The sequence below is a fragment of the Camelina sativa genome, chromosome 8 (genome assembly GCF_000633955.1).
Source record: "Camelina sativa cultivar DH55 chromosome 8, Cs, whole genome shotgun sequence".
NCBI classification, from domain to species: Eukaryota; Viridiplantae; Streptophyta; class Magnoliopsida; order Brassicales; family Brassicaceae; genus Camelina; species Camelina sativa.
The window spans coordinates 25,885,801-25,898,087 of NC_025692.1; the positions used below are offsets into that span (position 1 = coordinate 25,885,801).

At 34.7% G+C, this 12,287-nt stretch overlaps 3 protein-coding genes across 5 annotated transcripts in view; 2 read left to right on the forward strand and 1 right to left on the reverse strand.

The window, feature by feature from the left end:
- LOC104708672 overlaps positions 1 to 1,933 on the forward strand; it is a gene marked incomplete in the record, with an annotated part of 7,278 nt that extends 5,345 nt beyond the window's left edge. Inside the window, 5 exon segments of the mRNA XM_010425270.2 lie at positions 16 to 204; positions 380 to 552; positions 725 to 877; positions 959 to 1,040; positions 1,132 to 1,933. Coding sequence (XP_010423572.1) covers positions 16 to 204; positions 380 to 552; positions 725 to 877; positions 959 to 1,040; positions 1,132 to 1,521 — 987 coding nt within the window.
- On the forward strand, positions 6,010 to 6,676 carry LOC104708673 (cyclin-dependent protein kinase inhibitor SIM-like). The gene has a single exon (XM_010425272.1). It carries the CDS (start codon positions 6,102 to 6,104, stop codon positions 6,480 to 6,482), a length of 381 nt encoding a protein of 126 aa, XP_010423574.1. The 5' UTR covers positions 6,010 to 6,101; the 3' UTR covers positions 6,483 to 6,676.
- Positions 9,170 to 12,287, reverse strand: part of LOC104708674 — a 5,970-nt gene continuing 2,852 nt past the window's right edge. For 2 of the 3 annotated variants that reach the window (XM_010425274.2, XM_010425273.1), the window contains 7 exons: positions 11,818 to 12,267; positions 11,370 to 11,488; positions 10,466 to 11,047; positions 10,055 to 10,364; positions 9,767 to 9,932; positions 9,578 to 9,680; positions 9,170 to 9,506 (listed from right to left, as the gene is read on the reverse strand). In XM_010425274.2, coding sequence (XP_010423576.1) covers positions 9,389 to 9,506; positions 9,578 to 9,680; positions 9,767 to 9,932; positions 10,055 to 10,364; positions 10,466 to 11,047; positions 11,370 to 11,488; positions 11,818 to 12,267 — 1,848 coding nt within the window. In that variant the 3' untranslated portion in view covers positions 9,170 to 9,388. The remainder of the gene's footprint in view (positions 9,507 to 9,577; positions 9,681 to 9,766; positions 9,933 to 10,054; positions 10,365 to 10,465; positions 11,048 to 11,369; positions 11,489 to 11,817; positions 12,268 to 12,287) is intronic. The other variant, XM_019228973.1, reaches the window with a different exon arrangement.

A 12,287-nucleotide genomic window follows, 5' to 3' on the forward strand; every position in this document is an offset into this window, starting at 1 on the left:
ATATCTTCACTTTAGTCCAGCAAAGATCGAAGGCTAAGCTCAGACGACGTAGATGCAGCAGACCGATTACCTCTACTGAATGATACCTATTATCGAGATATCCTTTGTGAAATTGGAGGAATGTTTTCTGTCGCGAATAAAGTTGATAGCATTCACATGAGACCTTGGATTGGATTTCAGTCATGGCGTGCTGCTGGTAGGAAGGTAGTTCTTTTATAGTAGTGTTGTAGTGTGTTGATAACTAATTTACAAAGTTACAGTTTATGAGTATCACTCTGTTTGAATTATTTGAATTACAGTTTATGAGTATCACATATCCAGCTTTACATAATTACATCCATTGTTCTACTGTTTGATGACACTTTTGTTGTGGAGACAGATCTCGTTATCATCTAAAGCTGAAGAGTCTCTGGAAAACATTATAAAACAAGAAACAAAGGGGGAAATTGTTTACTTCTGGACAAGATTAGACATTGATGGTGACTTGTATGGAAGTAAAAATAAGCTCACATTCTGGTCTATGTGCGATATCCTTAACCAACGAAACTGCAGGTACTCCTCCCCGCATTAACTGTTACATAATTTATGCTGATAGTAGCGAGGAAAATATACAGATGCATAATATTGAACTTACCCATATCTTTACATGACACATGCCGTACATACACTAACCAATGATTAATGGTGAGCTCACATCGGTTTCTCGTGTTTTAAATTGATGCAGAACCACTTTTGAAGATGCATTCCGGAATATGTATGGGTTACCAGAACACATTGAAGCGCTTCCTCCCATGCCTGAAGATGGTCATCACTGGTCTTCTCTCCACAATTGGGTGATGCCAACTCCGTCTTTCCTCGAGTTTGTCATGTTCTCAAGGTAAATATTATTCCCACATATTCTCCAAAACATCCACCATATCCCCCAAACTCACTGCCCCAGTCTTAACCGCAATCACAGGATGTTCTCGGAGTCTCTAGATGCACTGCACAACAATACTAACGACACCAAAAGTTGCTCATTGGCTTCATCGGTACTCGAGGTAAAAATCCCAGTTTCTTACTTGTGACTTTGTACTCCAATATTTCACAAATATCTGATTGTTATGATTCTGTTTTTTCAACAATAAGTAGAGAAAGCATTGTTACTGCCGGGTTCTGGAAATGTTGGTTAATGTCTGGGCATATCACAGCGGGAGAATAATGGTTTACATAAACCCAAGAGATGGCACGCTTGAGGAACAACATCCATTACCACAACGAAAAGGTTTAATGTGGGCCAAGTACTTTAACTTCACTTTACTGAAAAGCATGGATGAAGACTTAGCAGAAGCAGCAGATGATAAAGACCATCCAAGGGAAAGATGGCTATGGCCATTAACCGGGGAAGTACACTGGAAAGGCGTTTACGAGAGGGAACGTGAAGAAAGATACCGATTGAAAATGGACAAGAAGCGTAAAACTAAGGAGAAACTTTACGATAGGATCAAAAACGGTTACAAGCAAAAATCACTCGGAGGTTAAAAGCAGAGATCTGTTCGTGTGCATACAAGACCCGGGACAAGAGAGCTTAAAGGGCGAACGGATTAACTTGGGCTCAGTCTCGACGAGAGTTTATTCTTTTTTTGACAGGGGGAAACAAAACACATGGAGATTCACATGGAGATATTGAAAAGCAAAGATTCACTCTTGCCATTGTCTGGAGATTATAGGAGAGCTTAGATTTAGAATTCATTCTTCACCATCAAAGTAAAGGTTTCTTTCAAAACTCTCTTTTTTTTCCCTTCAATATTTGAACTCGGTAAGAAACAAAAGCATTCATGTTCTTAGCCACTGATTTAGGTTTTTATTTTTTAATCTTTCATGGTTTTTGTATATACATTACAATTTCATTGGTTTCAGAATAAAAAAAAAGGCAATTTTGATGTTGATGCTGCATAATTTCATTCAACTTATTATCATCATAACTCGACCAACCTGGGTCTCTCAACCAGACCAGAGGCAGTCTTTTCAATTATTTTAGATCATATATGAAAACAAGGCAATGGAGTTTATTTTCAAAATGTGTGATATTACAATCATAAATTGCTAAAAAAAAACTCGCTAAAATTTCAAGTTTCTAAGCAAGAAAATAGAAACTACAAGGTGTTACATCACTTTTTATCATAATTTTATATTAAAAAAAAAAATGGACTTCGGAAAAGTTAGAGAACCGTACAAACGTTGAAGATGACAAGACCCAAGACCAACAATGCCAACGACCGTCCTGAATGCAGCAGATTCATTACCTCGTGTTTGATTGTCATAGAGAATCTAGTGGGAACCCTCGACAAAAGAAAAAGAAAAAAAAATCATTACTAAAGCTCAGTACCTAACTTATCTATCTATATCTAAAACCAAAAACAAAATAAAAATCTATTTATATATATATATATATATATATATATATATCTCAATAATGTAGACAAAGGTGTTCGAAGACAGATAGATTCACATGCAAATTTTGGGCTCGATCGACGCTTCAACAAACCCATTTTTGCAATCTAATAAACATCGAGGGACCAATAATAATTAAATCCTACAAAACTTTAGAAAAGCTAAACCGTGCAAAGCTTCCCTTTCTTTCATGTCCACATCAAAACTGACCAAAAGAGCTAAACATTTATTAATCGTCAATTGGATCAATCGGAATAGTAACGTAACGACTTCGCAAAATTAAATGGTATGGGGACAAAAGGAAAGAATCAAGAAAAGTCGATGGGGTTTGGTTTGGTAAGTTAATGGTCCCAATACTTTTTTCAAATTGTTCTCCAAATTGGTTTGGTTTTACCATTTAAGCTACATGTACTCTAGCTCTCTAATTTTCCCAATCACTCCGAGTTCTCGGTATCGTTTTGGTATCCTATGAAAAAGGACATGAAGTGAAATCTACTTCGTAAGATTATAAATAGAAGAATATTATATTTTAAAGAACAGCAAGTCTTTGATGTTTGTGAAGAAAATTGCAACACAAACGTATGAGATGCATGATATGATCATAAGCTTCAAGCTTTTAAAGTAATATATAGGATAAACATAAATATTTTGATATCAATTTTATTACAGCCTATTCGACTTTTCTTCTTTTTGTCGTGTGTATAGTATATAGGTTTTAATATTTGTATAAGAGACAATCGGATATGAAAGATAAAAAAAATCCAAGAGAGAACCATCATGCATGATCGTTATCCACTTGGTATCGATGATGATATCGGTTACTTAAAATAAAAATATAGTATGGAAAACATTTAGTTTGATCGATAATATTATAAGGATAAATACATTAATTATTAGGGAGACATGCACGTTACGTTTTACTTGCTTCCCTTGTCTCGATCGTACTTTACAACGAATAAAAATACTAAAAAACGTAACACTAATACATACTAACTCAACCACGTATTAATTGTATTCATGTCAACCACGTAAATATATTACTATATACTTTGCATATTGAGGATTTTATGCATCCCATTCTTGTTTATATCGACCTAGGTTTCTGTTCATATAGATCTACTCGCAAAAACTTAAAACCAAAACTAGCTATCGTCTTGGCTCTTGCATATAACTAATTTCATTTCCCGAATATCGTGTCATGTTCGAAATTCTTGTCAAACTGTTCCTCTTTTTCAGCTTACTGCTTAATTACACTAATGAATACTATTAATCTTCTTACACATCATCATCATCATATACATACAATGATACAATACAAAGCAGAATATTTATTAATTAATCTACTTTTTAGATATTTAAGCTAGAATGCTAGAGTGTTGATATATATACCAAAATGGTTCAAATTTACAACAAGATTACGCAAAAAAATTAAAACAACAAACGTTTTTTGTTGTTGTCAACAACTAAAGTTGTTAAAAAAAGATCGATAGAAAAAAGTGGTCCAGATTCCAGAAAACAAAACTTGTCCATGCATTTCTGCGTAAGGAACAGTTAAACACATAGTATTTGTTTACTCGTGTTAAAAAAAGAAAAGTAAAAAAAATGGGAAAAGATAACAAAAAAAAAAAGACAGTGAGTGAGATTGAGAAACTGGGAAAGATCACAGAGATTGTTTCTTTATCTGTACCTCTTTTTTTCCTTTTTTTTGGGGGGAGGCTTTAACACTGTCTGATATCGCCCAGTCGCATCCACAAGATCAACCCTACATCACACTACATGCCTCCATAATAGTCAACACGTGGCAATTCTTTTGATGTTTAGAGTCTCTGCACACTAATTTTACCTTAATACCTTTGCAACTATGTCTGTATACACTCATACATCATGTATATGCTGACTTCTAGATTCAGTTCAATTATAATTATTCAAATATATATATGTACAGATACTAATTATGTACGTATATGCTGACTTCTAGATTCAATTCTATTATATATAATTATTCACATATGTATAGATACTTATCAAATATATATGTATAGATGCGTATTATGTATGTATATATTCGCATGAAGAGTCTATAGTAAGGCATATATAAAAAACCATGATTAAAACGAACGTGTAGATGTCGTGCGGGATACGAATTTAAATATCAAAATCAACAGTATCATTTAAAGATATGCCGATGGAATCTTAGTTAATAAAATTATGATACTTTCTTCCTTATGGAATCTTGGATAATTAAGAAAAAAAAAGAATAAGATTAAAACCGATTGCAATTATATCCAGATCGTAGTTATAATAATTTTATTAAATATGCATGTAACTGATACATCATGCATGTACAAAAAGTCTAAAAGTCTATACACATGACATGTCTCTCTATTTCTTTAGCGGTACACGACATAAATTCTAACCAACCTCTACGTTTAGATCTAGAGATTAAAAACTTTGAGCTAAAATTTGAATGCTATATATGTGCCTAAACTATTGATATAAATTTTAAAAGAAATTTTTTTTTTATGTACTTATTCTTATATTATCCATGTTACTATTGATTATTTTCCAAACATATGCATGTTACTACTTTAACCGAACAAATTTGCATGTTAGATCTATTATACTCGCATAATATATTTTTTTATTCTTTTCTAAAAGTAATATTTATATGCATGTTTACAAGTCTACGTTTGCATTAATAAAAGATTGATTTTTCGGAAAATGTGTTCTTTGAATCTTTGCTAAAGTAAAATTACTTCTATATAGGCTCCCTATTCTTGATTTGATTCTTCTTTTTTAGTGGACGTAACTATCAATCTAAAACCATGAATATATACCCTCTTTTCGACATTTTCTTTTAATTCTTCATTTTCCAAAGGTGACTTTCCTATCTTTCGGTATATAATTATCTATAGATGCATCATGCATATTACTATGTAACTGTTTCCCTACAGTTTTGAAACAATTCTTAAAATTCTATATTCTTTGCTTACCTATGGAATTTTCTTTAGTGGCTAGCTTTTGAGCTTCGAGTAACACACGTTTTTTATTGGTTCGTTGATAAAAGTAAAACATATCCAATATATTAAAAAACAATATATTTTTACTGACAGTTAAAATTATAGTTAAAGTTGGTGTATACGTTTTAAAAAATTTCTTTTTTAAGGAATAGCAAATCATTAAAAAATTTGCATATTCATTGTAAATTTGCTCTTAAGAAACTTATTATAGTATTTTTTTTGTTTGAACATGCATGTATGAAATTTCATTACCACTATTACGTCAAATAGTAATAATAATAATAACATAATCATATTTAACATTATTTAATTAAGAATCTAAACTCCTGTAGAGTAGTAATAAGTAATAACAGATTTACTTGGCATGTGGCTTAGTTTAATTATCTCTCAAATGTAAATGAAGAGAAGTGGTAGTAGATTTTATTTCTACCATGGCTTATCTTTCTCTAATTATAATATACACATATACAACAAAAAAGGCATGTATGTAAAGACAGAAGCACATATATATAAGAAACCTACAAGTCCACTTCTCTAAGAAGATTTGTTCAGGCACACGCCAAAACACAAAACACAAAACAAAAAAAAAAAAACAAAACCCTTTCAAGAACATATAAATTTAATATTTCCATAAAAAAATAAAAAGGAATGGATCTTGGGTTAATACAAGATCTGCCCATCTTGAAGTTCCCACCAGCCATCAAGATCCGATCCAACACCAACATAGATGATGATGACTGCGGCGGCTGCACCACTCCCACTTCCTCCGACCACAAGATTCCTCTCACCACCGCAACTACTCCTCCTCCTCCGCCGCACAAACCCCGTCCACCTTCTACGCCTTCGTCTCTCCGCGTCAGATCTTGCAAGAGGAAGCTTATGACGTCACTACCCAAGTACGAGATCATCGTCAACAAAGATGAGATCGAGCGCTTCTTTACCTCCGTTTACAACCAGAAAATGACTTCATCCACCACCACCACGGTGGCCACGCGGCGGAGAAGTTTCCGTTCTTGTTCAAGAAGATGATCAATAATTGAGAAATCTCATTAAAGGTTCCATAGCTTTTTTTATTTATTTTTATGTAATGTTTTTTATCAACTTTACACGTCGACCCACTCTATAAATATACATGTGCGATCGATTGATGGAATCTTTTTTTTTCTTTTACTAAATTGTGTGCTTAGCTGTTTTGAAAACGAATGAACCCATTTTTTCATTAATATTTATCGACAACTAAAATTAATTTTACAACAAGTCGCATGCACAAGTATGTATATATATCATCTTTTAGTAAAACAAATGAAGTTATAATATATATTTCGACTGATGAAACTGAACAGTGAAAGCCTATAGCATTTACCAGTTTGTTCAGTGTGGCCAAAAAGTACGTTTTTTCATCATTAGCTGATTGAGGTACTTTTTTTTTAGATTGGATATATGAATCTCTTGAATTGATCCAAAATAGTAGTACATGGATTATGAAATTCTGTGTCATGGGTTATGATGGTAATTCGTTAAACAAAAGTAACAATTTCAAAATAATACTGAATAAGAAAAAGAAGAAAAAGAGAGAAAACGAGTTGCCTTTGCAAGCAATTATTTCTGTCGGCCACGATATATTTCTATTATGTGATACCATGTTGCGCATAATTATGCCTTCCGATCTAATTTTACATAAACATAATTATGATGATATATAGTAAGAGAATTATGTACTTTCTATGACATCATGTATACTGAAACTAAAAGTCAGACATTCATAAAGGTAATATTGGAAACTTTGTAAGACATTAGTAAAAAAATGAAAAGGTATAGTCAGGTTATAAAAATGTGAATTAACAGTTTAGGTGAGTGATTTGATTTGGTTGGATGAGATATGCTGTAATGGTTAGCGTGTATTACGTGTGTGCTTGTGTAAGAAGCCACGAGAAAGATAATGATGTCTTGATCCAACTATTTTCAACTTTTTAATATAGAAAATAGATTGTTGCTTATTTTGCAAGCTAATATATATATATATATATATATATAAGTAATCAAATAAAGTTTGATCGGGAAATTCATGTTGATCTCTGACATTTTTGGACCGACATGAAGAACGATAAATACGGCTTTGGGATCTGTAAATTAATGTAATTTTAATGAAATTTAATGTTATGGATGACGTCTCGTAGAAAAATTAATCTACAATTCATTAGGGGTGCCCATTCGTCACGTACTCGGAAGATCGATCCGGTGGGATTTTATTATTACCAATAAGTTTTACTATATGTTTGAGAAACAAACATTTGATTATAGTATTTTCAAAAATAATTCAGCAGTAATCTTGATTTGTTGGGAGGATTGAAAAAACCAACACATGGTTTGCAGCTTGATCTGTTGATCTAATGACAATTACGTTATACCAGACCATCACCTAACATAAACTTCACTACCATTGCCACGATTACGACAAAAAAAACATGCATGCAGCAGCAATTGAATGGTTGTTGAATTTAGTGAAGTAGTGATGAAGGCCCATAAGTACTTCGAATGGTTTGTAATGTCTACCATGCATGTCACACAATATCCACGTTGGATCATTTCTTAAAACTAGCTATGAAGAAACTATGAATTCGTCTAATCATCACTATGCATCTGTCACAGTTGAATTTATGACATGGAATAGTTACTTCTGGACATTGAATTTTTCATTGAGTTACTTCTGGACATCAACACATATGATTTGTTGTTGTTACTATGTTATACTAACATGTTATTTTGATAAAATGACCTTTAACAATGGGTTGACATTGTATTTGTCAGGAATTAACAAAGAAAAAAAAAAATTGCTTATACAAAAAAGGTTAATTAATTGATACAGTAAAGTTTACATTGTAGATTTACTTTTGATGGAGATCTTGTAAATGCAATGTGGATAAAGGTGGGTAAGCACGATGATAAAAAAAAACTTAGATTAATTGATTGTTAATCGTCTTTGATCCGGTGTATTTATTATATTAGATCGTGCGTAAAAGTACCTGCAATAAACTGTAATACTTTTATACACGCCGTAAAAATCACCATGATTGTTGTATCTCTGAGTACATAATATCAAACATTATTCAATATATTAGTATCCAGCCCCATACAACATGTTATTAAAAATTAGGTTGGCTAGTGGGGTACAATAATTAGCCGTGTTCTTATCGTACAATATACCATCGTGAATTCTGCAAACTAATCATATAATAATTTAAAAACGAAGGTCACACGCAGCTCAGTCCTTAAAAGTAGACTGAACGAACTATAGTTACATTTTAGCCACAAAAAGGAAAGAAAGAAAAGAAGAAGCTAAATCTGTTATCCAAAAATAACTTTGATAGTATATAAACGAATTGAAAATATGTTGTTCGGACGAAATAGTGGATGCAATGAATATGTAACTAAATAGCCTATGAAAATTAGGTTACGTGGGGGTAGAGGTGAAATAAATAGAGAAGATCTAGACCAAGCATTTAAATGGCATTAAAATAGAAAGTATTGAATGGTGCTGTGGCCAAAAGAAGAGCCATGTCTACTACACATTTAAAGTAGAAGAACCATCTCATTTTTAACCCACGTTTTGTACCTTATCACCATTAACCAGCTTCAGGGCTTTTTTACTCTTTCTTTGATCTTATTTGAAAAGTATCCGAGTGGCTTAATATTAAATAAAATGTGGTTCAGGCAAGTACGAATTAGTCATGTCTTTATTATCAATGAGAGCCTTTCTTTTCTTCCTTTTTAAAGTAAATTTAATTTTAGACTATACACATCAAATATGGATTTGAATAAGATACTACAACTACATAATTATTAGGAACCGCAAAAACCAAAACACATTTCTTGATGCTGCAGGTCCTTTCTTCGCTCCTTGCATTGTCTTTTTCTCCATATGTTTTAGAAGAGGCTTATAAAATGGAGTAGGCTCGGATTACCTCTATAATCGGTGCTCTACACAACGGACATTTCCCTCCGTTCCTTATAAGCTCGTTAGCACATTTTGAGCAAGTACACATGTGCCCACATCTGCAAATTCAATGGATTATTTAGTTTTGAGTTTGACAGAGAAGCAAAGATTTGAGCTAGTAGTTAGTTACCTATACAAGAGAGCATCAATGTGGTTGTCGCAGCAAACGCAACAAGTCCCTTTCCTTACATGGCTCCATCTTGATCCATCCTCTGATGTTTCCGGACTCATACCTGTTGCATAACTCATCTTTCAACATCATACTATATACGCAAGTTAACCAAATGAGAAACAAAAGTTCGTTGGGTAGATTAAGCACCTTGGTCACCTGCAGGTCGATTTAAGGCTGCAGAGACCTCTTGTCTAACCGAACGCTGCAGCTCTAACTGCATATCCATGCAGGCTTCGAGCATCCTCTGCATCTGGCTCATTCCTTGCTGCAGTCTCGCCACGTCTCCTCTTAGGTCGTTCATTACCTCCCATTCCTAATGCAAGCAATAAGAGCAATATCTACATTACACCTTTGAACCAAGCTTCTGATATGTCAGTAAGATGTTTAATTAATCAATTAAAGACTCGAGGCTAAAGCCCTTCATGAAAGGCTTACAATTTCAGACCGATGCATAGTGTGACGAGACCAACTAGTGTGATGCAACTCTTGATGCCATATTGGCTGGGGTGGAGGCGCAGGTGGAGTTGGAAGCAGTTGTGGACCATTGATGACATTAAGCTGGTTATCGTTCCGTACAAATACTGGGTGGTCTGTGTCACGGTCTAGAGAATCTGGGATTGCTGTTTGCAGGGTACCGTGCAGATCCCAGTCTACATGAGTGTGTCCTCTCCTTTCAGCATATGATTGTATCAGTTGATCCAGACTTTCACGGAAACCACTATGTAGTAGATTAGAAACACTTCTCCTATAAACAGAAAAGATGGTAAAAAAGTATCAATCTAACAGAAAAATAGGTAATAAAGAAAGGAAACATATCCAAAAATGTGGTTGAAATCTTTTCAGTACCTGCTTAGCAGCTCCCTGAGTTCCATGCTGTAAACATTGTCATCTTCAGGCGGATGGAACCTATTTAGTCTTCTCAACTGTACTACACGGCGACTCCTTAGGGATTCTGGCCGTGTCTCAGGCCAGTTCTCATCAGATTGTCTAGAGTTATCCTCATGCCAAACACCATGGTCTTCTTGTGTGCGATATTCATCATCAGTAAATCCACTGGTTTCTCGGTGCATGTCAGTGACCGATGTTTCATCATGGTTTATATCTGTATTATCATACCCATTCAATTGCGTTAACGTTGTTTCCTGCAAATTTAGCCTCTCATCTACTGTGACATCTTCCTGCCAGATCCTTCTTTGATTGGTATCCTCTTCCCAGTCTCTATCCGCATTTGTTAGGTTGCTTTCCGAGTCATCATGCAAAACGGGACTATTATTTCCTTGTTCTGAAGAAGTTGAAATCTCATCGGTTATACGCTGAGAATTCTCAGCTGTGATAGCAATTGCAAGAGCATTTGTGGAATTATCGTCGCTATCAGTGTTGCTACTCTGTTCATGGACAATACTTTCCCTCCCGTTATGGAACCCTTCCCTGAGACAGAACCAACGTGAGGGTTAGACCATTATTAGCAATCAAGCTAAACGCCAATGAGGACTTGTGTACAAATGCGAACACAAGTAAAAATCAGAAAGAAAAAAAAAGCCGAGTTTTTTAAATATGTTTATAAGTGAACAAGAGAGAGAAGATGAGATGCAGGGATATCAGAATTCACATCTGTGTAGTCCTATACGGATTTGTAGAATGGTTGTATTATTCAGACTGAGTTAACATCTTATGGCTGACAAGAAAGTGGAAGGAAACTGAATGAGAAAATGGTTTCAAATATTGAAATGGAATTGGAAGGAATTCTTACCTCAAGCCGGAAACAGTTTGTCTTTCTCTTAGCTGAAGAAGTTCCCTTGAAGCCATTGATGGAGTTCTCTCTTGAACTGCAGGTCGCTCATTCCGCAAGAATCTTCCTCTAAGAAGCGACTGCAGAAAATCTTATGGCATTATCAATCAGTCTACAATTTCCTAATGTGCTAAGTTACAGATAATATATGACGTTTGTTGTCCAGTCCTAGCATGACCCAGGATAAATCTCTAGCTCCTTCAAAGACTTTTTCTTATCCCAATCCAAATTCCAAACACCAAAACTCTTATTTGTTTAGCATTTATAAATTTATCATACTGGCAAAATAAATCTACAGAACATGAATTGTTAAAGATGTAATGGTATCTCAGAATTCCACAATGGAAAAAGAAGTGCAGTTCATATCCTATAAAGAAGCAAAAACGAATCTGGTACTTTAAAAACTAACCTGAATCCGGTTGCGGTGAGCAAAATCAGACACTGCACGATGCTCCAACAAGCCCTGAAGTTCCCGTTGCCTGTCTCTTTCAGCCCTCATAAGCAAATCAAGTAACGCCTGCCTACCTCTTACTCTCCGCAAGTTTTGACGAACATGACGCGGTTGCCCTTCTTCATGGTTAACAGCTGATCCTACACGGACCCTGTCAACTTGTGCAGTGTCATGATTTTGATTCCTATCAACTTCTGAATTAGACCTTTGATCTTCTCTTGGTGTTGCACGAGCTCCTCCTCCTCCTCTCTGCTGACTTGTCATTTGCATCCACTCCCTTATAATCCTGACTCTTTGCCGTTCAGTATCACCCAGCCACTCTGCTCTATGATTACCGTCTCTCTGTCTTACATTAGATGAATGATCGTTAGTTCTAGTATCCATCCATCCACGAACGATATGCCTCACCCTCTCCCTCTCGCTATCAC